Raw genomic sequence first — 22,003 nt, forward strand, 5'->3', positions numbered from 1 at the left:
CTAAACTCAGAATTACTATTAGAAATATTGTATTATCTTTGCTGATCTTCGTCAGAATGCACTCCCAGGACTGCTACTTCCACAAGAAATGTTTTTGTTCCAAATAATCCATATTTATGTCCAAATACCTCCGTTTTGTTCGTGCGTACAGATAACTTATCCAAAGTCAAAATGTTCCATTACCGTACTTAGAAGCATGTCAAACGCTGTTTAAAATCAATCTTTATGGTATTTGTAACGTAAAATTGCGATAATATTCCAACCGGACAATAGCATATTCATTCAAGAAGAAAAAGGAGGGGCGCGCTCGCGGGAGCATATCCAATCCCTTTGTTGCCAGGCAGACCACTCAGTAACTGAGCTCCTATACTCTGCCCAGTGACAGGAAAATGCTCAAACCACTTTCTGAAGGCTTTAGACAGCCAATGGAAGCCTTAGGAAGTGCAACGTCACCCCACAGACACTGGAGCTTCGATAGAGAATCAAAAGAAGAACTATAATTCTCAGACTTTTCACTTCCTGCTTGGATTTTTCTCAGGTTTTTGCCTGCCATATGAGTTCTGTTGTACTCACAGACACCATTCAAACAGTTTTAGAAACTTCAGAGTGTTTTCTATCCAAATCCACTAATAATATGCATATTCTAGTTTCTGGGCCAGAGTAGTAACCTGTTTTAAATTGGGTACGTTTTTCATCCGGCCGTGAAAATACTGCCCCCTAGCCCAGACAGGTTAATACTCCATAGTACACTATAGTACACCACATTAACCTGGGTGGCCTCACGCCACAATACCTGGCAGTAACTGTAAACCATCAATATACACACATTTTATCATTGTTGGAAAGCATGACATTGAAGTAATTGACTCCTTCTCATTTTGTTTTTCCTCGGGTTCTTGTCATCTCTCCTAGCCTTTTTTTCTTAAACCGTATTTGAGAAAATCCGAGGGCCTTCTCGGACCTTCTCCTCCAGTGAGTTTTGAGGAGAGAGGACTCGAGGAATCACAAAGCCTGAACTAATTGAGAAAGTGCACAAGTCTCTCCTTTGCTCTATTGTTCTAGAACTCTCTTTCGCTTTGTTTTACAGTTGCTCCAACAGGCTACGGCTACCAGTAACCAGAGTACTTTTGGTAACCAGAGTACTTTTGGTAACCAGAGTACTTTTGGTAACCAGAGTACTTTTGGTGGCATGCAGAGACTAGGAGGTGAGTCACTCACTGTCCCTGTTCATGTCCCCCCATAACTCTAACCCACTTGAAGAAACAGACAACTGTTTATGTAAACAACCTTCTGACTCAGCGCTTCACTCCCACATAGTTTCACAACCACTGACATCACATTACCCTTGAATGAGATCATCGTTGGGAAGATTAATCAGAGTAGCTATTGTAGGAGACATAAGTCTGCTGGGGACAAACTTAAAGGGTTGAATATCAAAAACCTTTGGAGTGCCTCAAGGCAGTGTGCTAGGCTCACTTGTTTTCCTGTTTATATGTCAATATGACATCTTGTTGTTGCAATCTCCTTCCGTAAGCCGATGATTCCGCTCTTCTGGTCTCCCATAAGGACAGCTGATGCAGCTCCATTTCCCCCTCCCGGGTGTCATTGCAAATAGGAACCTGTTCTTAGTTATATTTATCGAGATATAGCCGTTCTCTCCTTCCCTGTTCCAGCCATGTTAGCTGATCATGACAATATTACTTCTTATATATATATGACGATGTTAATAATAAACTTCCTCCCTCTCTCCTCTTCCAGGTGTGAACCAGCTGCAGCTGCAGAACCTGGCCACATTAGCAGCTGCCGCCTCTGCAGCCCAAAACTCAGGCGGCTCCACCAACGCCCTGTCAGCCAACAGCGCTTTAGGTAATCTCTATAACTCAGGTAAATATGGTACACCACTTTCCTTTTACGTCCAGGTAATATAGTAGGCTGTTCAAACCCAGTTTCTCTCATTATTACTTTTGTGTCATTTTAAAAAGTCGCCAGCCACCAAAAGATTACAACTACCTCTTCGTCTTGCCTGGGTTCTATCCTATGCAGCCGTGGGCTGAGCTTTCCTCCAGCGGACGGTCGGGGGGGCCGTAACATAGTTATAAATAATTTGTACACGTCGATCCCGAACAGATAGTATTTGACAAAAACAGAATCATTTCCGACCTTCATTACATTGGGATACGATCAGATATGCCTCTAGTTATGCGGGAGTACTTCAGGTTGCCTATTGAGGAGCCCTGCTACATGTCGTAGTTTATTTGCTTTTTGTTATCTTTAATTTATTTACGACTATGTGAGTTAATCAGTGTTGATAGATTAGTTTGTGGGGTGAGTGAGTCTCGGTTTACCTAATTGTGATCTCCCCCAGCAGCCGGCCAGACAACCGGTTCCAACGCGGGTGCAGCCATGAACACCCTGGCCTCTCTGGGCCTGACCCAGGGCCTTGGCGGGGGTCTGACGGGGGCCTCCATGGGCCTCAACAACCTCAACGCCCTCACTGGGGGGGTCAGCGGTGAGTATGCCCTCAGTGAGTACCGCACCAAAAAAAAAGACTTTACTACCTTTTCTTCAACCCTTTTGTTTCTGTCTTTCAAATCATACCTTCATTCTGTTGATGTTCTTTAGGTATCTGGTTGGTTTCATGGACACAGATCGCCTGGTCCTGGACTTAAAATAATGCTTTGGAGAATCTCCATAAATATTCCAGGACTAGGCTAGTGTCTGGGAACCTAACCACTCATCTGGTTGGTTTCATGGACACAGATCGCCTGGTCCTGGACTTAAAATAATGCTTTGGAGAATCTCCATAAATATTCCAGGACTAGGCTAGTGTCTGGGAACCTAACCACTCATCTGGTTGGTTTCATGGACACAGATCGCCTGGTCCTGGACTTAAAATAATGCTTTGGAGAATCTCCATAAATATTCCAGGACTAGGCTAGTGTCTGGGAACCTAACCACTCATCTGGTTGGTTTCATGGACACAGATCGCCTGGTCCTGGACTTAAAATAATGCTTTGGAGAATCTCCATAAATATTCCAGGACTAGGCTAGTGTCTGGGAACCTAACCACTCATCTGGTTGGTTTCATGGACACAGATCGCCTGGTCCTGGACTTAAAATAATGCTTTGGAGAATCTCCATAAATATTCCAGGACTAGGCTAGTGTCTGGGAACCTAACCACTCATCTGGTTGGTTTCATGGACACAGATCGCCTGGTCCTGGACTTAAAATAATGCTTTGGAGAATCTCCATAAATATTCCAGGACTAGGCTAGTGTCTGGGAACCTAACCACTCATCTGGTTGGTTTCATGGACACAGATCGCCTGGTCCTGGACTTAAAATAATGCTTTGGAGAATCTCCATAAATATTCCAGGACTAGGCTAGTGTCTGGGAACCTAACCACTATAGTCCTCATTGAATCTCAAATGTATGACTACATGTATGGTAGGGCCCATACCGGTATTGCACAATAAAAAAACCTTTCCATGGAAAAAGTAGGGCCGTTCCTGTAGGTGTCGAAGCCTCTCTGGCTGTTGTATCCACTTGCGTGGATGTAATCTATATTTTTGAATTGTCAAATAAATTCTATGTTTCCGTCTACTGTGTTAGGTATGGCTGCTATGAACGGGGGCCTGGGGGCCTCGATGGCTAATGGCTCTGGAGCGAGCTCCATGGATGCCCTGACCCAGGCTTACTCAGGGATGCAGCAGTACACTGCTTCTGCCCTGCCTTCCCTCTACAGCCAGTCCCTGCTGCAGGGTGCAGCCGGCGGGAGCCAGAAGGAAGGTGGGTCTCAGGGCACACACCAATTACCAGTTTTGTTTTGATCCTCTGTGTCAGCTAGTCTCTTGTCAGCCCATATGGTTGATTGAGATTATTGGATATGATAACAAATAATACAAAAATTTACATTGTGGTCATTTAGCAGATGCTCTTATCCAGAGTACATACATTTTCATACTTCTTTCTCCTCTTTTGTACTGCCGTCCCCCCCGTGGGAGTCGAACATATGCAGACAGACAAGTATTGTATGTACTACCATAAAGTCAATTACTTATTTCCATTGGGATCCCTTTAAATGTACACACCAGTTACACACACGTGTGATCAAAACGTGTGTGTGTGTGTGTGTGTGTGTGTGTGTGTGTGTGTCCGAGGGTCATGTAAGTCCATATGTGCTGGGCACCTACCTAAAAGGTGTTTGACGTTTTACAGAAAATAATTGATTAGCCATAGGGCACAGTGTCACATGTTTACTGAGTACCACAACATTATCAAAAAAAAAAAAAAAAGTGCATCCTCTACTTCCTTGATCCTTTAGCCAGGAGCCAGAGGGATGGTGAGTCAGTCCAGTCACACTAAGCACACCTGAGTTCAGGTAGTATTGTCTTTCTTTCAAATACTTTGAATAGTTGCTTGAGACTGCCACAAGTATTGTAAGTTAACCCCTAAACTTTAATCTTGGGTCAGTTTTGCTTTTTCACCCAATAATGGTTACGGTTAGGATTGGGGGACGGGAAGCTGATCCTAGATCTGTACCTAGGGGAGATTTTACCAGGGAGTCTTTGAGTGGCAGATGGGCAGGCTTTGCACTTTTGGGACTATTCCATTGTGCCAGGCGAGCTCAATCAAGCACAGATTGAGTATTGGAAAGATTTTAAATACTGTTTTGAACCCAGGTCGGTCTGATGGCCACAGGTGTGCGTTGGTGTTTCTTGATCTGTCAAAATGTTTCTTCCTTTGACCTTAGTCTACCTTTCTCACATCTTTCTCTTTCTATCTCTTCCCACAGGTCCTGAGGGGGCTAACCTGTTCATCTATCACCTGCCCCAGGAGTTTGGAGACCAGGATGTCCTTCAGATGTTCATGCCTTTCGGAAACGTTGTCTCTGCCAAAGTCTTCATTGACAAACAGACCAATCTGAGCAAATGCTTCGGTACGTACGATCGTCTTCTACCCCTAAACATGAGCATAGTCGATGGCCATCGTAAAATCATTTTTGTTGCTCCAATTCTAAAATGCATAGATCAATGTTTTATTGCTTACCTAAGAGTTTAGTTTACCACAAACGTCTCTCTCGCCAACTTGCTTTTTGCACTGTTGGTTAAACTATAACTTTTAATGGCTGTTTACTAGTATTCTCCATTCCTCAGGGTTCGTCAGCTACGTCAATCTAGTATTTATCTTTCCCTCGTCCATTCCTCAGGGTTCGTCAGCTACGACAATCCAGTGTCGGCGCAGGCCGCCATCCAGGCCATGAACGGCTTCCAGATCGGCATGAAGAGGCTCAAGGTGCAGCTGAAGCGCTCCAAGAATGACAGCAAACCCTACTGATCGTACCCAGGGCAGGGGGCCTTCCCCCTGGCTCTGTGTTAGCACTGCTAGGGTAAGTCTGCCCAACCAGCTAGCCAACCCACGACTAGAGCCGAGGCCATCCGATCAACACAGCAGAGACTTATTTCACTGGGCTGTGATTGAAAGTTGCTGTTGGTGTCATACCAACTCTCACCACTTGGGTCGTCGATTTATTATTCGCTTAAGTTACGATCTTATCTCTCTACACGTTTAGTACACCATCCATTCCTTTTACAGTTTCATGTCATTTTTAAGAGTCGTATAAAGTGTTTTAATTTATGATTTATTTATAGCTATCAATGGAGCCCATGTTCAAGGGGGTCCTCTGTGTCGACTGCTATAAGAGGGAGCATCAGATTTGGTTATTTCCGTACCATTTCATTACCTCTACAAAGTTTTCAATACAGGTTGACTAAGGATCAGACACACGCTTGATACTGTCAAAGCTCTTGGTCTTCATTCTGTCGCATTGATCTCTATGTGAAGCTCCCTTTTTATGTTCTCTCTCTGCTTCCATCTTTTTCTCTCTCTCTCTTTCTCAATCTAATCCATGTCAAGCTGCTGGGGCTACCTCTGCTCTCCTCTCTCAACTTCTTCCAATAATTCCATCCATCTGTCCAAGTCTTCCCTAAAGGGACTGACTGGTTGGCGATGGATCAGTGTATGTCTTAGTCTACCATACATCTAGTGATGTCATTTCCTGTGTCAAACCTGTTTATTGTTCTGTGTGTGGGGAAACGCTTGTCCCTGATTTGCAGTTATGTTATGTGTGGTGACTGGCAGCTGTTGGTTGATTGTGCCTCATGGTTGAAAGGTTATTGTGCTGTGGCTCTGTCTAACTTCTCTCTCTTTTTCTCCTCTCCTCTCTCTTTTTCTCCTCTCCCCTCTCTTTCTCTCTCTCCTCTCCTATCTACCTCTCCTCTCCTATCTACATCTCTCTCTCCTCTCCCCTCTCTTTCTCTCTCTCCTCTCCTATCTACATCTCTCTCTCCTCTCCTATCTACATCTCTCTCTCCTCTCCTATCTACATCTCTCTCTCCTCTCCTATCTACATCTCTCTCTCCTCTCCTATCTACATCTCTCTCTCCTCTCCTATCTACATCTCTCTCTCCTCTCCTATCTACATCTCTCTCTCCTCTCCTATCTACATCTCTCTCTCCTCTCCTATCTACATCTCTCTCTCCTCTCCTATCTACATCTCTCTCTCCTCTCCTATCTACATCTCTCTCTCCTCTCCTATCTACATCTCTCTCTGTGTTTTTTCTTCCCTTTTTTAGAACAAATCTTCATGCCTGTTTGCTCATCATTAGCCTAGCATGTCCTCATGGTGTTGAAAACCGACTCCAAACTCCTCTTCCTCCCGGCTACTCATCCTCCCACCATTGTCTCTAAAGCTCGCCTGACCAATAGGCTACCTGGGCACACACCCCGCTGACCTTTGACCTATGACATTTGACCTTAGCTCAACATGATTGGGTGTGTCCAAAATGGCACCCTGCTCCCTATATGGTGCACTGCTTTTGCCCAGAGCCTTTTTGACCAGTGCAAGTTACTGCACTATATAGGGAAGAGGCTGCCATTTTGGATACAGAGCTGATTTTGTTTATGCATGCAACTTCGTTTTTCTTTTTTCCTGTATAAAATGTGAGGGGAGGTCGGTCAAGCAAAATCAATGTGAAATCTTACCTGCGCTCATTTCATTTAAAATACTTTGTTTTTGTACATTTTCTGCAAATGCAAATGCAAAAAAAAAAAAAAAAAAACTTGTTTTAAAAGCCTGTGGGATTGTTATTTTTGTTTTGTAATTTGCTTGTTTCTGTTGCTTGTTTCTTTTTTACCTCTTCTCTCTCAGTATAAAGTTCACTTGAAAGTTTGAATACAGGGACTAGCACAGCGCTGTGCTACTTTGTGCCATTAGTAATACGTCTGCTTCTGAAACAACAAAATAATGCTGTGTCCAAAATGGCACCCCCATCTCCTATGTAGTTCACTACTTTTTACCCAGGCCCTGGGCTCTAGTCAAAAGTAGTGCCCTATGTAGGGAATAGGGTACCATTTTAGACCGCACCCTAAGACCACTCGACTCGCGACACTTATTAAAACTAGTGTGAATATAAACCAGAATTGCCCCTCAGTGCTCTGTTAGGTTTTCACATTTTCAATTTTGTCACCAAGGCTGTTTAAAAAAAAAAGTGACTCTTGGCTTTCATTTAATGAATATATGTGTATTTGCCTATTTTTGTTTTGTTCTTTTTTTTTTTCAAAAATATTTGACGGCACAACGGAGGTAGATTTGCTCTTGACTACTAGGGGAAATTACTACCTACTATGAGTCTGAACTTTTTTTTAGAAATGATTCACAAATAGACAATCTGTGGTTTAAATGCACACTTAGATTACCTATATTTTATACCATTGAATCTATAGAAGTTTAAAGCTAAGTAAAACAGAAACCCAGGTTAACTTTGGGGTTCTTTTTGTAGATTATGTTGTAATGTCATCTAGGGTCTCAGTGTATATGTTTTTAAATGGGTTGGGGGGGGGACTGTTTGCTTGGTCAACACAACACAGCCTTTCAAAAAAATAACTGTCGTTACTAGCGGTGATGTAATTGATACTTACATGTGTTGTCAGAATTCCTTTCTGGGTTATTTGCTATTTTTAACCTCTGCAACTTTTTTTCAGTTAAGTAGATTGTCATTGTCTCATCTTGGGGAATATATATATGACTAAATTTAGTTTTTTTTTCCTACGTTAAAAGAAAATAGTTTAAATTTAGTGTTAAATTCTTATGGTCTTGAGATTTTTTTTTGTTGTTGTGAATTTCTTGTTGATAATTTCATAAATGGATGTTTTTGCTTATGGATGCCTCATATTGCAAGATAATGTCTGTTACCACAGAAGACAGACGGGGCGTTTTTGTTTAAAGTGCCCATGTGTCAAACTCGCTTCTTTTTTTTCTTCTTTTTTTGCGTTCTTACAATATGCTGTCACGTGAGTGCCCAATTTCTCAACACACTTTGTTCTGTGACAGTAAGAACACTGGGAGCCCCTGAACGTGAAATCACACAGGGGAATTGTTATTAGATCTCGCTCTCTCACACACACACACACACACACACACACACACACACACACACACACAATGTATTTGTTGGTGATAAGATAGTTGAAATCCAACATTTAAAAATTAAAGGAATTTTCTATTCAAAACGGTCACACGGTATCTGTGTTAACTGTTGAACCTACCCCCCCCCCCCCCCCCCCCCCCTCCCACACATACCAAAAGTGTTGGTTTACAAAAAGCATTCCATGTTTCGGCATAGTTTACTACTCAGAACAGAAGTGTCTTTATTGGGTTGATAATGGACCAGCCTACTTTCTGTTAGTTGTACTGCAGAGATGATGGGACAGAGCAAATCATTTACATCCAGCCCCCCCCCCCCTGCATCTTGTTCCCCGCCCCAAAGAAAGGTTCCCCCAAAAATATGCTTAACTGGTCCCATATTCACAAAGCGTCTAGGATCAGGTCCCACCTGTTCATGTCATCTTATTCATTGTATGATACAAACTCAAAAGCTGATCCTAAATCGGCAAACCTATACGGCGCTTTATGAATATGACCCAGAAGGCGCTAAACAAGGGTCGTCAACTCAGGGTCCTTCGTGTTTGAGATTCAGCTCTGTGTGGAAGATGCCAAGCACTGCCTACGGTGTCTTTTTCTCAACAGACTTGGGATTAACAAGCCACAAAAAGCATTTTTTTCAGTTTTGGTTAGGTTTTTTTTTTTTACTTGCAAATCACCCAAGATGGCACCAGTTTTTTTTTTTTTTTTTTTTTTGCTTGAAAGTTCTAGCAGCACTTGAAGTTTTGAAGTGTTTGTTGTTGAATGGTAGTGATTTGGTTTTGTCTGTTTTATAAGCAGAAATATTGGAGGCAATGTAAACTTTCTTTTTTTTTTGCAAATCTGTTTTGTTTTTTTTTGTTTTTTTTTAGCATGGGTTGGTGGCACTTCCCAGAACTACTAAGGTACCACTAATAAACATTTATTTTATGTTGAATAAGATGGGGAATGTGCTTTTTGCAGTGAGTTTTTCTATCCCAATATACAACACTCAGTGCCATATATCTAGAAACTGCCTACACAGATGCTATTAGGCCTTGGTTTAGGGACTAGAGATTACTGCAGTTAGGAACGCTCAGTTTGCTTTTCTTATACTATACATACCAGTGTGTCATTAAGGCTGAATCACCCGCTGATGTGTTTCCCACTTTGTGATGTTATTGCTTCAAATGGTACGCGATGTACTGAATTTTAACACATTGGCAAGTAATTTGTGAATATTATCATACATTGAACAACCCAAACCTTTTTGAAGACAAATCACCCTGTTAGTGAGTGGACAAAGTTGAGTGCTTTACGGTACGGTCACAGACAATGTATTGCTATAATATGAAAGCCTAGTTGTTGGGTAAAATGGTAAAGTTACTGTATATTGATTTGATTTATTGATTATAGAATAGTAATATCCTTTTCACGTTAACCAAAACCTGGGTAGTGTCGCATTATTAACATTGACTATATAACAGTTTGTTAAACAATTTGGTATGTAGGCTACAACAAACTGTTAACAAATGTTAGTAAATATTTTAATTGATTATAATGGGTAGTTATACAACTGTATTGTGAAGTGTTACCGTAAATGTTGAAATATAAGCACAATATAAAAATCACACATGGGTCAGGGTATAGGAACTAGAAACTCTCACTTCGGGGGCTTCCGTCACGACCATCATTTTTAGGACTAATTCCAAATGGCACCCTATTCCCTGCGTAGTCCACTACTTTTGACCAGGGCCCATTTAAATCTGGTCAAAAGTAGTGCACTATGTAGGGAATAGGGTGCCCCTTGCGACTTTTCTCAGTATCTATCACTGGTCACCGTTTTTGTATTCTCATACTCTGAAGTGCTGTTTGACAAAGTGTGGTAGCTTTGCATCGCTTAGATATTGTCTTGGTCAAAAATCTCTCCTTTTTTCTGTACCGTTTTTTTTCTTCTTATCTGATGATTTAATAATTGATAGGACTTCATGTTCTTCTCCACATAAATTATTTGATAGATGTTTGTTGTCTTGAGAAAAGCCAAAGTCGCGGTCCATCTTCATGTTGATCTGTAAAACATTTTACAGTAGTGATTTTGTTTTTAATTAAACTTTTGAAATTTGGGTGGGATTTGAGAAAAAAAACAAAATGACAAACTGTCTCTTTCCAATTTCTACAATACTGGTTGTGCATATGTATTTTGTACCAGTGAAGCTTTTTTTATATTGGAAATAATTAAAGAAAAAAATATATATTGGAGAAAAAAAAAATGTCTGTCCTCTCTAAGGCCCTTGCCTTGAATGTGCTAGTCTTGAGTTTGGCTTCTCGGTGGTCGTCAATGATAACATTTCTGATAGTAGTCCGTTTTTTTTTTTTTTTTTTCTTAAATAAATAACCTTAAATATTGATTTAATTAACTTGCTTTCTACATGTTCCTCATTTCGTTATTCAGTTTCTATATGGGGGGGGGGGGGGATCCTCTAAAATCGTGGTCAGTTTCATGTTAGTGCTGTGCTCTGTCCACATGGTTATTAAAAATGACCATCTGGGCTTATTATAGACAACTTGTATGGATAGATAAATGTCTTGGTTTAATATTTGTTTAGTTTCTGGGCTTTTTCTTTTACCTGTTGGTAGATATTTCTATTTTTCCCCCATAGAAGCAGTGGTGTGTAGTTGGAAATCAGTCAATGTTTTATTTGGTAAATGTTTGTTCATGTGTGGTGTGTTTCTTTGCCTCTGTCTCCAAAATTAAACCATTTTTCCCTAATATTCAATGTGTCTGTGTGTTGTGTAGTCCCAGTGCCTGTCCAGTGACGTGACAACATTTACAAACTCCCCGGTGTCTGTCTTCCTAACTTGTTTCTTTCCATTGTCCCTCTTTGCTTATTTATTTTGTTTCCAAGCATTTGCTGATTTATTTTTTTATAATTTGAGTTTACTGCTATATTATTACTAATATACAGTAGCCTATGGACATAACATATTTGTGGGGCCATGAGTGATTGTGTTCTGTTTTGTTCAAAAAGAAGCCCTGCAGGTGAAGTACTCATCGTCTGAGGATGCCACCAAATATCTTGGTATTCAAGATGTTTACAAACTACTGAACTGCAGAGTTTTAAGTACTACTGAATAAAGGGCAATGAACAACTGATGTACCCTTTGCCCACGGCTATTGTGTTTATACGGCATTGGACTATGCTCAGGAAGACCCAGAGGCAGGCATGTGTTGTGTACCATGATGACCACATGACTATTTTTAAACCAAGTTATTGTAGATCATGATGAATGTGCGTTGAAGTGGCCACTTCACAGGGCCAAGATAATAAAAAATAGACCAAATGGGGTTAATGTCTAAAAGTACACAAATCTAAACTTTTTTTTTTTTTATTACATTCCGATTGTATTCGGTTACCAATGGGTTATATAGTATCATGAACATAAATTAGCTGCTAAGTAAACATTTAAGAAGTGAAATAACAGCTGCAAATGAATGTTAAAACACTGGTTGTTTTGCCCAATGCAATGTGTAGATGGCACTAGGCTACATGCTATGTTGGAATAGTTATTTCACAAACTGTAGGTTATACACAGCCAATCTATAGCTACTCAATTTCCTGTGAGCTGCAGTAGGCCTACCGCAAGTGGTTAGATATGGTGATTGCTGTTACGGTGCAGCTCTAATGGCTACTTCTAATAAAAAAAAAAACGTTCTTGCATAATGTAGGCTAGGTAATTCATTAATTCCCTTTGGTCTGGACATTGAACTCCACACACTGTCAGTGAGAGAGTATGTTCTAACATCTTTAATTAAAAACGTTTCTTATATTTGCTCAGCAGTGGCTTCCTTCTGTAGTCTTTTTGCCTTTTCACGATAGTCAATTTGGATTTGTTTCAACTTTATGCCATCTTTGTACTTGTTTATGCCAAGTTTCTCAAATGAGGTTCTCTTCAGCTTAACTGAAGACCTGAAAAAAGAGAGACGAATAAAGACAGTCAATATTACACCAGCACTATAAACCAGACAGGATCGAGCTTATTATACTATAAACCAGACAGGATCGAGCATATTATACTATAAACCAGACAGGATCAAGCTTATTATACTATAAACCAGACACGGTCAAGCATATTATACTATAAACCAGACAGGATCAAACTTATTATACTATAAACCAGACACGGTCAAGCATATTATACTATAAACCAGACAGGATCAAGCTTATTATACTATAAACCAGATATGATGAAGCTTATTACACTGTTTGATTTACCTTCTTCTCGGCTCCTGAAAAACGTTTTGGTTGCACTGGTTCCAAAATGAGAATGTCCATCGGCCTATCCGCTTGCTGTAGAACTGCTTGAAAGTATTTCCCCTGATCCCTCGTCTTCAACTCTGAAACGCCACAGATGTATCCACAAGCTGTGGATTTTTTCTCATAGTTTTTCCCCCCAGGTGATCGACGTCTTTGGAAGGTAGTTGGAAGGTTTGAACCTAACAAGAACACTCTAGTCAATGGCCAATAAGAGTCCTCTAGTTTACATTTTATTACTTGATGTGCAACCCTTCACCAATTTAAAGTGAATTTATTTTGTTTAAAATCATACAGCAAGGTGTGCAGTGTATTTGCAGAGGATAACACTGAAACATTAAAACACTTGTTTCCAAAGTGGTCCTCAATGATAATGGTGTCTATTTATTCGGGCTTCCAAGGGCAAAAGATTGTGTCAGACATTTTAGGTACAATTCTACTAACAGCATACATAGTTCACGATTCAATCAGTATGTGCAAAAAAGTATGGAAATGTATGTTTTAAAATGGTTGTACCTGGGGTTGGGCCTGGGGTGTGGACTGGGGTTGGGCCTGGGGTGTAGACTGGGGTTGGGCCTGGGGTTGGGCCTGGGGTGTGGACTGGGGTGTGGACTGGGGTTGGGCCTGGGGTGTAGACTGGGGTTGGGCCTGGGGTGTGGACTGGGGTTTGGCCTGGGGTTGGGCCTGGGGTTGGGCTTGGGGTGTGGACTAGGGTGTGGACTGGGATGAGCCTGGGGTGTGGACTGGGGTGTTGACTGGGGTTGGGCCTGGGGTTGGGCCTGGGGTGTGGACTGGGGTTGGACTGGGGTGTGGCCTGGGGTGTGGACTGGGGTTGGGACTGGGGTGTTGACTGGGGTGTGGACTGGGGTTGGGACTGGGGTGTGGACTGGGGTGTGGACTGGGGTGTGGACTGGGGTTGGGCCTGGGGTTGGGCTGTGGAGGAAGAGGTTGGGACAGCGTATGTGGTTGCTGGGTGCCGGGGTCTATGTCGTTGTTGTCGTTAGATTAGAAAACTGTATTATGCTCTAATTAAGAAATGATTTGTGCAGCATAAGACAACAACCAACATACATACAAAAACAGAAGTTGAATCACAAACCTTTTAAAAACAGACCTGCAACATGATTTAAAAGTAGTGCATTACACCTCAAACATTTGCTTTTCTTCAGTCTGGGGAAAGATGTTCTGCTGTCTGGCTGATGTTACAGGGCCAGGAATTTACTGCAGGTCTCATCGTCCTTACTGATGTGTGTATTCAGCAAACGGATGATAGAATCTTCCGGGGCTGATTTACTGAAGATTTGCAGCTTCCTGTATTAGCGTAAAGTCACCAGTTTCTGCTCGTCCATATGCTCTTATGCTCTACATGCTCTCTTCCCCTACTGTATTTATTTATTTTGCTCCTTTGCACCCCATTATTTCTATTTCTACTTTGCACTTTCTTCTACTACAAATCTACCATTCCAGTGTTTTACTTGCTATATTGTATTTACTTTGCCACCATGGCCTTTTTTGCCTTTACCGCCCTTATCTCACCTCATTTGCTCACATTGTACATAGACTTATTTTTCTACTATATTATTGACTGTATGTTTGTTTTACTCCATGTGTAACTCTGTGTTGTTGTATGTTGTCGAACTGCTTTGCTTTATCTTGGCCAGGTCGCAGTTGTAAATGAGAACTTGTTCTCAACTTGCCTACCTGGTTAAATAAAGGTGAAATAAAAAGAAATAAAAAACGGCTGAAGGATGTGACTGGGGTCCACTGACAGGACATCTGTCAGAAACATCTTAATCTCTCAATTTATCCATGTGGACCTGAGACAGATGCCTTGTGGGTGTTTTAGAATCTACGGAATGGGAAGCAACGGAATTGAAGAATTTAACTGAATAAAATCAATATATATGATTGGAGTTTAATCATTTATAGCCTACAATAATTAGTCTAGGTAGTTAGTCTTACTTTTTAATTGGAAATAAACTGGTTTACCCTAGTTCTTCGGGCTTACATTATTGATTATGATGGATTTTTCTGAATAATTGTGTTGTCGGCCAGTGTAACAGTGTAGGTTCCGTCCCTCTCTTCGCCCCAACCCGGGCTCGAACCAGGGACCCTTGCACACATCAACAACTGACACCCACGAAGCATCGTTACCCATCGCGCCACAAAAGCCACGGCCCTTGCAACGCAAGGGGAAACCCTACTTCAAGTCTCAGAAGGAGTGACGTCACTGATTGAAATGCTATTAGCGCGCACCACCGCTAACTAACTAGCCCTTTCACATCGGTTACACCAGTTAGACTACAAGGTCACGGTGTGTCACAAAAGTCATACAAGTAGACCTTTTACTCAAAGATTAGGCTACCATATGCCGATAAATATGTTATGCTATTCCTGTTAGATTAGATATTGACCTACTAGACAAAGATTAGAAGCTCTTACCTTGAAGAAAACCTATATAGGGGACTGCAGAAAAATATTATGTATGTAGGCTAACGTATGTATTTGTGATCAGAATTTCCTTTCACTTTAATTATATTTTAAATATGGAAATACCGGATAGACTAGGCCTACTCGTCATAGCTCTGCATTTGACCAATCATCGCCTACAGGGAAGTTAAGAGAGATTCAAAATGGTAACAACCGTAGCTCAACTCAGACAGCTACAGACTGTAGGTTAAACGAGACACAAATACACTGTCACCATCTATTGTTGACAAGTGTAACTACAGTTAATATACAGTATAAATTGATGGATGAATCATAAGTATATTGTAATGAATAAGAACTGTTTCTAACCCAGTTCCCTCATCTCTGATCACCTACAAAACCACAACTCATATACCATGATGTGTTTTTCATTCAAATAAAAAGTATCAAGAACAACCTCTCCCTCAACGTTAGCAAAACAAAGGAGCTGATTGTGGACTTCAGGAGGAACCAGGCTGGACACCATCCTTATCAACCTGGCCGCCGTGGAGACGATCAATAACTTCAAATTCCTCGGCGTACACATCTCAGAAAAGCTGAAATGGTCTAACCACACGGACACCGTAGTGAAGGCACGACAGCAACTCGTCAACCTCAGGGTGCTGAAGAAATTACCCGAGGGCCCTCACAGTGTTCTACAGGAGCACCATCAAGAGCATACTGTCGGGTTGCATCACAGCCTGGTACACCACCGTCGCGGACCGCAAGGCTATTCTGAAGGCGATACGTGCAGCCTAACGTGCCATTTGTGCACACTGCCTGTCCTACATGACACCACCAACAGGTGTCGCAGGAAGGCCAAGAAGATCATCAGAAAAGCCTGGCCAATAAATATTTCTACCCTCAGACCATCAGGCTGCTGAATAGCCTCCACCCCCCTTCCCATAATAAACATGAAACATTCTCTCTCCTGCTGCCCCCCCAATATTATAGGTTAGGCAAATTAACGTAGCAGGTTAGGAGACTTAGGTTAACGTTAAGAATAGGGTTAGGGTTAGTTAAAATGCTCGCCTAATCTGCTACGACAAGTCACTTCCGGTCATAGCTTTACTCCATCTAGTCAGATCCTGCAATGTGTATTTGAGTCTGAGTGCATGTCTGTGGGAGAATCTCAATTGCAGACTCCTCGCATCCTCGCCTCCTTCTCTAAACCCATTGGATTAGAAAGCCAGAGGTCCGGCCCCTCTGAACAACTCATCCAATGGGTTTTGAGAAGGAGGAGTATTCAATAGAGTTCGCCAGCTTGTAGTTCTAATAACCGGAAATGAGTTACCTCCAGTTCGTTCAGCCATTCCTATGGGGAAAATGAATGGGGAAAGAATAGGATTTGGGGATAAACGCCAAACATAAGGTCTGAGGTTAACACAGGCTTGGGAGATCTAAGTTTTGTTCTATGAGATAATATCAGTCACTTAACATGACCTTTATGAATTATGAAGCCTTTGTGCTTTTTTTCTGATTACATAAAATATTCAAAATTCACAAAAAGTGAGGTCAGCTTATCTGATAGACGTATAACAAAACGTATAAGGTCTCCTAAGCCTGTGTTTAACACAGATCTTATTTTCGGCATTCCATTCATTTCCCTATAGAGCCCCACAGTGAAGGTGTCATAATACCCATAAAACCAACGGTCAAACAGGGAAATGGTTCCAATAGTTTTTCCACCATTCATTTTTCCCATAGGGAGTTTTAGAAACACTTAACATGAGGGCTGTGTTTCGTGTAGGCTTACCCTGGCGTGACATTTTCATAACACGTCCAGTGTAGCTGATTTCTGTCATTCTGATTTTGATGCTCCTCAGTCTGTCTAGTAGCTGTCTCAATCTCCGGTCGCGCTGCTCTGTGTCATCACCCCAGACAAGAATGTCATCCGTGATGTTTAAGACACCTTCCAGACCTTTCAAATGCTGGGCGAGGCACCTCTGGAAACCTCTGGAGCGGACGTGATTCCGAACAACAGTCTCTTGAAGGAATACCTCAAATGGCGTATTGAACGTGCAGAGAGTCAGGAGCTCTCTTCATTCAGTTGGATTTGCCAAAATCCTTGGTTTGCATCAACAACTGAAAATACCTTGGCGTTAGGGATTTCAGCAACTACCTCTTCAATGGTAGGTAAAGGATCATGTTCTCTCTTGATGGCTTTGTTTAGATCCTGTGGTTCCATGCATTGCCGTATTGTGTTTGGCTTCACGATTGTCCCCAAGCTGTTTACCCATTCACTAGACTCAGTTTGCTTGACGATGACGTCCGTCTTTTCCTTGTGGTCAAGTTCCTTTTCAAGTTTTTATTTTAGTGCTACAGGCACTTTTCTGGTTTTCTGAGATGCCACTGGCGATGAAAGTTTAAATCTGCAACATATTCTTACATTTAAAAAGTAATACAAAGGAAAACTCAACATTACGAAACATGGAGCAAATGATAACACCAATTACTCTGAGCCCAGAGGAAAAAATGGAGAGTTTGAATCCAGAAACATAGGCTGAATTTCTGGATCCAAACTCTCAAATGTTGTTTTTTTGTTTTACTTCTGACACCATGCAATAATATATTGCTCAATGAGGCAGGAATACGGGTAAAATTACAATGTTTATCTGATGTCATGAGTCAAGTACCAGTACAGATGAACACGTAGTAATTAGTAACAACGCCACCCTCAGGCAGACCATGTGAGTACATGTACATACATTACACATCGGATTACTTTTATGGAAGGAGAGCGAATCGATATACAAACCCGAAGTCAGATATAACTGTCAATAGTAAAATAACGTTTAAAACAATGTTTGAGTGAACCTGAATAAAGACAGTGAAGGGTGAAGCGGATGTTATCCATACACGGTAGACTCCTCACCACTCTGTAGTGACCTAGGGTTTACGAGGCCAAACCCAACAGTGCGTGTGTGATGGAGGCACGTGTTGCGCATAATCATCTGGACCGTCAATCATACGTGATATAAACGTGAAAGTGATACATTACAATCTGATTCTGGCTACACGTGCACCTTAGTTGATTCAACATTAAACTATATAACCTCTGCGCTTCCGCGAAACACGCCGACGGCTCAACCAATCAGCTTGAAGTATGGTGTCACCGCCTATTTTTCCCAGCAGTGTGGCTGCTGCTCTGTAGTGTGGAACCGTCTAGTTTAACTAGCTACGTCCTTTTTTACTTATTCTATACATTTCAAATCATGTCCGCGATACTATTCCTGAAAAACTTGCACCGCGTCAGCAGAGTACCTCTCAGTGTCGCTCGACCGGTCGTCGGTTGTCTGTATCACACCCGGAAAGGAGTCTACGGTCACCGACCCAAACAAAGCCACGGGGACACGAAGTTGCACAGTGATCCAGTCTCGTATATCACTGCACTCAATCGAGGTCAGTAGTTTTTCCCGATGATGGACATCTTTAACCTTTAGTTATTATTCTATAGCAAAACAAGAATGTTGGGCAACATTATCAGTGGGCAAAACCAGGTTGAAAAGACATCCGTATGACGTCTTATTCTGGTCGCAAACTGTTTTTACCCCCGACTTTTTACTGACCAGAATATGACGTCTTTTTCTGACCACCATGTTACCAATTGCGACATAATTGTGACCTGTATATTACGTGCTATATTATGTAGCCTACTGGTCATAGTTAAGACCTCATCATAACCTGGTAATGACTACCTGACTACAGCGTATTACCTACTGTAAAAAATATTGCACAGTATAAAGTTTGACATTGAAAATATTGTTCATTACATTTCTATTTGTTTCTATAGTAACCAATTCAAGTTTTAAATCTGCAACATATTTTTCCATTTAAAATAGATCAAGCAATGACAAAAACAAATCTATATCAAACATTTTGGACATCTGCATACAGTAATGTTTCATAACCACACACATTACATGCATAGAAAGACTGGGACACAGACTATATAAAGTTCAAATGTTTTATATTTATTAATGATTCATAAGAGTGGTGTGATAGGTCAGATCTGGAGCCTAGTGGTGCTGTTGAAGAGTGGTGTGATAGGTCAGATCTGGAGCCTAGTGGTGCTGTTGAAGAGTGGTGTGATGGGTCAGATCTGGAGCCTAGTGGTGGTGTGATGGATCAGATCTGGAGCCTAGTGGTGCTGTTGAAGAGTGGTGTGATAGGTCAGATCTGGAGCCTAGTGGTGGTGTGATGGATCAGATCTGGAGCCTAGTGGTGCTGTTGAAGAGTGGTGTGATAGGTCAGATCTGGAGCCTAGTGGTGCTGTTGAAGAGTGGTGTGATAGGTCAGATCTGGAGCCTAGTGGTGCTGTTGAAGAGTGGTGTGATAGATCAGATCTGGAGCCTAGTGGTCCTGTTGAAGAGTGGTGTGATAGATCAGATCTGGAGCCTAGTGGTCCTGTTGAAGAGTGGTGTGATAGATCAGATCTGGAGCCTAGTGGTCCTGTTGAAGAGTGGTGTGATAGGTCAGATCTGGAGCCTAGTGGTCCTTATTTAAGCATAAAAAGAGAAGAAAATAAATACACTTTTGGCATAATGTTGACATGAAGGATATGACAGAACAGTAACATACAGTAAAATATATTTTACAGTCAGAATCTACAAAAGAGTTCTCATTATCTATGTCAATTGTCTCAACTTGTCACATTTACTTACCAACTACAATGGAGCACACATGAGTGGTATCAAAGGCTCTGTTTCTTCATATTGAAGAAAGACATTGTCCCAATTATTAATTGGTCATCAGTCTGAAACATAAAAAAAAAGAGGATATCAAAATTAGACAGTAGTTTGATAATGACTATTTTTTAAACTCATCTCTAAATGTTAAAGTTTTGCTTAAACTTTTAATAAATGTTGTAATAGTCAAACAGCTTTTTACAAACACACCACTCCATGATCGTGAGGACATTGTCCCGGATAAACACACCACGCCATAATCCCGAGGACATTGTCCCGGACAAACACGCCATAATCCCGAGGACATTGTCCCGGACAAACACGCCATAATCCCGAGGACATTGTCCCGGACAAACACGCCATAATCCCGAGGACATTGTCCCGGACAAACACACCACGCCATAATCCTGAGGACATTGTCCCGGACAAACACGCCATAATCCCGAGGACATTGTCCCGGACAAACACGCCATAATCCCGAGGACATTGTCCCGGACAAACACGCCACGCCATAATCCCGAGGACATTGTCCCGGACAAACACACCACGCCATAATCCCGAGGACATTGTCCCGGACAAACACACCACGCCATAATCCCGAGGACATTGTCCCGGACAAACACACCACGCCATAATCCCGAGGACATTGTCCCGGACAAACACACCACGCCATAATCCCGAGGACATTGTCCCGGACAAACACACCACGCCATAATCCCGAGGACATTGTCCCGGACAAACACACCACGCCATAAACCTGAGGACATTGTCCCGGACAGAGGTTCCCCCAATTGCCAAGCTGTCCTCAGTCTTAAAAAAAAGAAAGGTAGATGCAAAAATGTAAGTATGTCTAAAGAGGAAATAAAGAGATAATATTTTATCTCTCAAAAGTCGTCTGTCATGTCATTCCTGCAACAAACATTGTTAGAAATGGGTGTAATTGTCAAATATTTTCTTCTTCTCTGCAACTGCGCACATGTGAGTTTGAGTGAGTGACAGTGAGAATGAGCAAGAGCATGACTCACCAAGGGAGGTGTCTGTTGATTCAGGACACATGGGCTTCGCATGTTAAAGGAAGGCGAGTTAAAACAGGAGGTTATTTGCTTTACAAACATATATTATTAAACCTGTTTTTGCTTCATCATTATGGGGTATTGTGTGTAGATTGATGAGGAAAAAAACGTATTTAATCCATTTTAGAATAAGGCTGTAACGTAACAAAATATGGAAAAAGGGATGGGGTCGGACTCGGGAAGAGCTCGGCCCGCATGAAGCCCACTGAGTCAGAGTCAATGCCTAGTCCCCTGAATCTCAAACAGAATAGGCCCGAGCCTAGCATGTTGACTGGGTACAGTAAGCCAAACAGAATAAGCCCGAGTCTGGCATGTTGACTGGGAACAGTAAGCCAAACAGAATAGGCCCGAGCTTAGCATGTTGACTGGGTACAGTAAGCCAAACAGAATAGGCCCGAGTCTGGCATGTTGACTGGGAACAGTAAGCCAAACAGAATAGGCCCGAGTCTAGCATGTTGACTGGGTACAGTAAGCCAAACAGAATAGGCCCGAGTCTAGCATGTTGACTGGGTACAGTAAGCCAAACAGAATAGGCCTGAGCCTAGCATGTTGACTGGGAACAGTAAGCCAAACAGAATAGGCCTGAGCCTAGCATGTTGACTGGGTACAGTAAGCCAAACAGAGTAGGCCTGAGCATAGCATGTTGACTGGGTACCGTAAGCCAAACAGAATAGGCCTGAGCCTAGCATGTTGACTGGGAACAGTAAGCCACGAGACCCTAACCCGCTCTCTTCCACCAAAAAAACAGATATCAACCAAGTGTTTGGTTTTCACCAGGCATAATGGGACCCATGTCGTTCAAAAAGTTATACTTTTGAATCATCTGTCCATAGAACATTCTTCCAAGAGTCTTGATGATCATCCAGGTGCTTTTTGGCAAACTTGAGTAAACTTTTTGGATGACATGGGTCCCATATATGCCTGGTGAAAACCAAACACTGCATTTCACAGTAAGAACCTCATGCCAATGGTCAAGCATGGTGGTGGTATTGTGATGGT

The 22,003-nt window shown here is 41.9% G+C and overlaps 2 protein-coding genes and 1 long non-coding RNA gene across 11 annotated transcripts in view; 2 read left to right on the forward strand and 1 right to left on the reverse strand.

Annotated features, from left to right (window-relative positions):
• LOC115197647 (CUGBP Elav-like family member 2) overlaps positions 1-11,231 on the forward strand; it is a 59,140-nt gene extending 47,909 nt beyond the window's left edge. For 3 of the 8 annotated variants that reach the window (XM_029759371.1, XM_029759378.1, XM_029759379.1), the window contains exons 8-14: positions 1,088-1,205; positions 1,759-1,884; positions 2,366-2,524; positions 3,607-3,789; positions 4,796-4,939; positions 5,210-5,389; positions 6,636-11,231. In XM_029759371.1, the coding sequence (XP_029615231.1) occupies positions 1,088-1,205; positions 1,759-1,884; positions 2,366-2,524; positions 3,607-3,789; positions 4,796-4,939; positions 5,210-5,337 (858 nt within the window). In that variant the 3' untranslated portion in view covers positions 5,338-5,389; positions 6,636-11,231. The remainder of the gene's footprint in view (positions 1-1,087; positions 1,206-1,758; positions 1,885-2,365; positions 2,525-3,606; positions 3,790-4,795; positions 4,940-5,209; positions 5,390-6,635) is intronic. The other 5 variants (XM_029759373.1, XM_029759372.1, XM_029759374.1 and 2 more) reach the window with 5 other exon arrangements.
• LOC115197649 (uncharacterized) lies at positions 5,893-18,229 on the reverse strand. Its single transcript, XR_003879037.1, has 5 exons — positions 18,119-18,229; positions 17,000-17,615; positions 12,736-12,956; positions 6,603-12,429; positions 5,893-6,272 (listed from the first exon to the last, which is right to left on the reverse strand). It is a non-coding gene; the product is annotated as an uncharacterized LOC115197649 (long non-coding RNA).
• LOC115197645 (probable 2-oxoglutarate dehydrogenase E1 component DHKTD1, mitochondrial) overlaps positions 17,092-22,003 on the forward strand; it is a 28,667-nt gene continuing 23,755 nt past the window's right edge. The window contains exon 1 of one of the 2 annotated variants that reach the window (XM_029759370.1): positions 17,092-17,375. Coding sequence is in view for 1 of the 2 variants with exons in the window: in XM_029759369.1 (XP_029615229.1) it covers positions 18,459-18,645 (187 nt within the window). In the remaining variant the exon portion in view is untranslated. Of the gene's footprint in view, positions 17,376-18,346; positions 18,646-22,003 lie in introns of those variants that run through there. The other variant, XM_029759369.1, reaches the window with a different exon arrangement.

This window comes from Salmo trutta, chromosome 7, assembly GCF_901001165.1.
Source record: "Salmo trutta chromosome 7, fSalTru1.1, whole genome shotgun sequence".
NCBI classification, from domain to species: Eukaryota; Metazoa; Chordata; class Actinopteri; order Salmoniformes; family Salmonidae; genus Salmo; species Salmo trutta.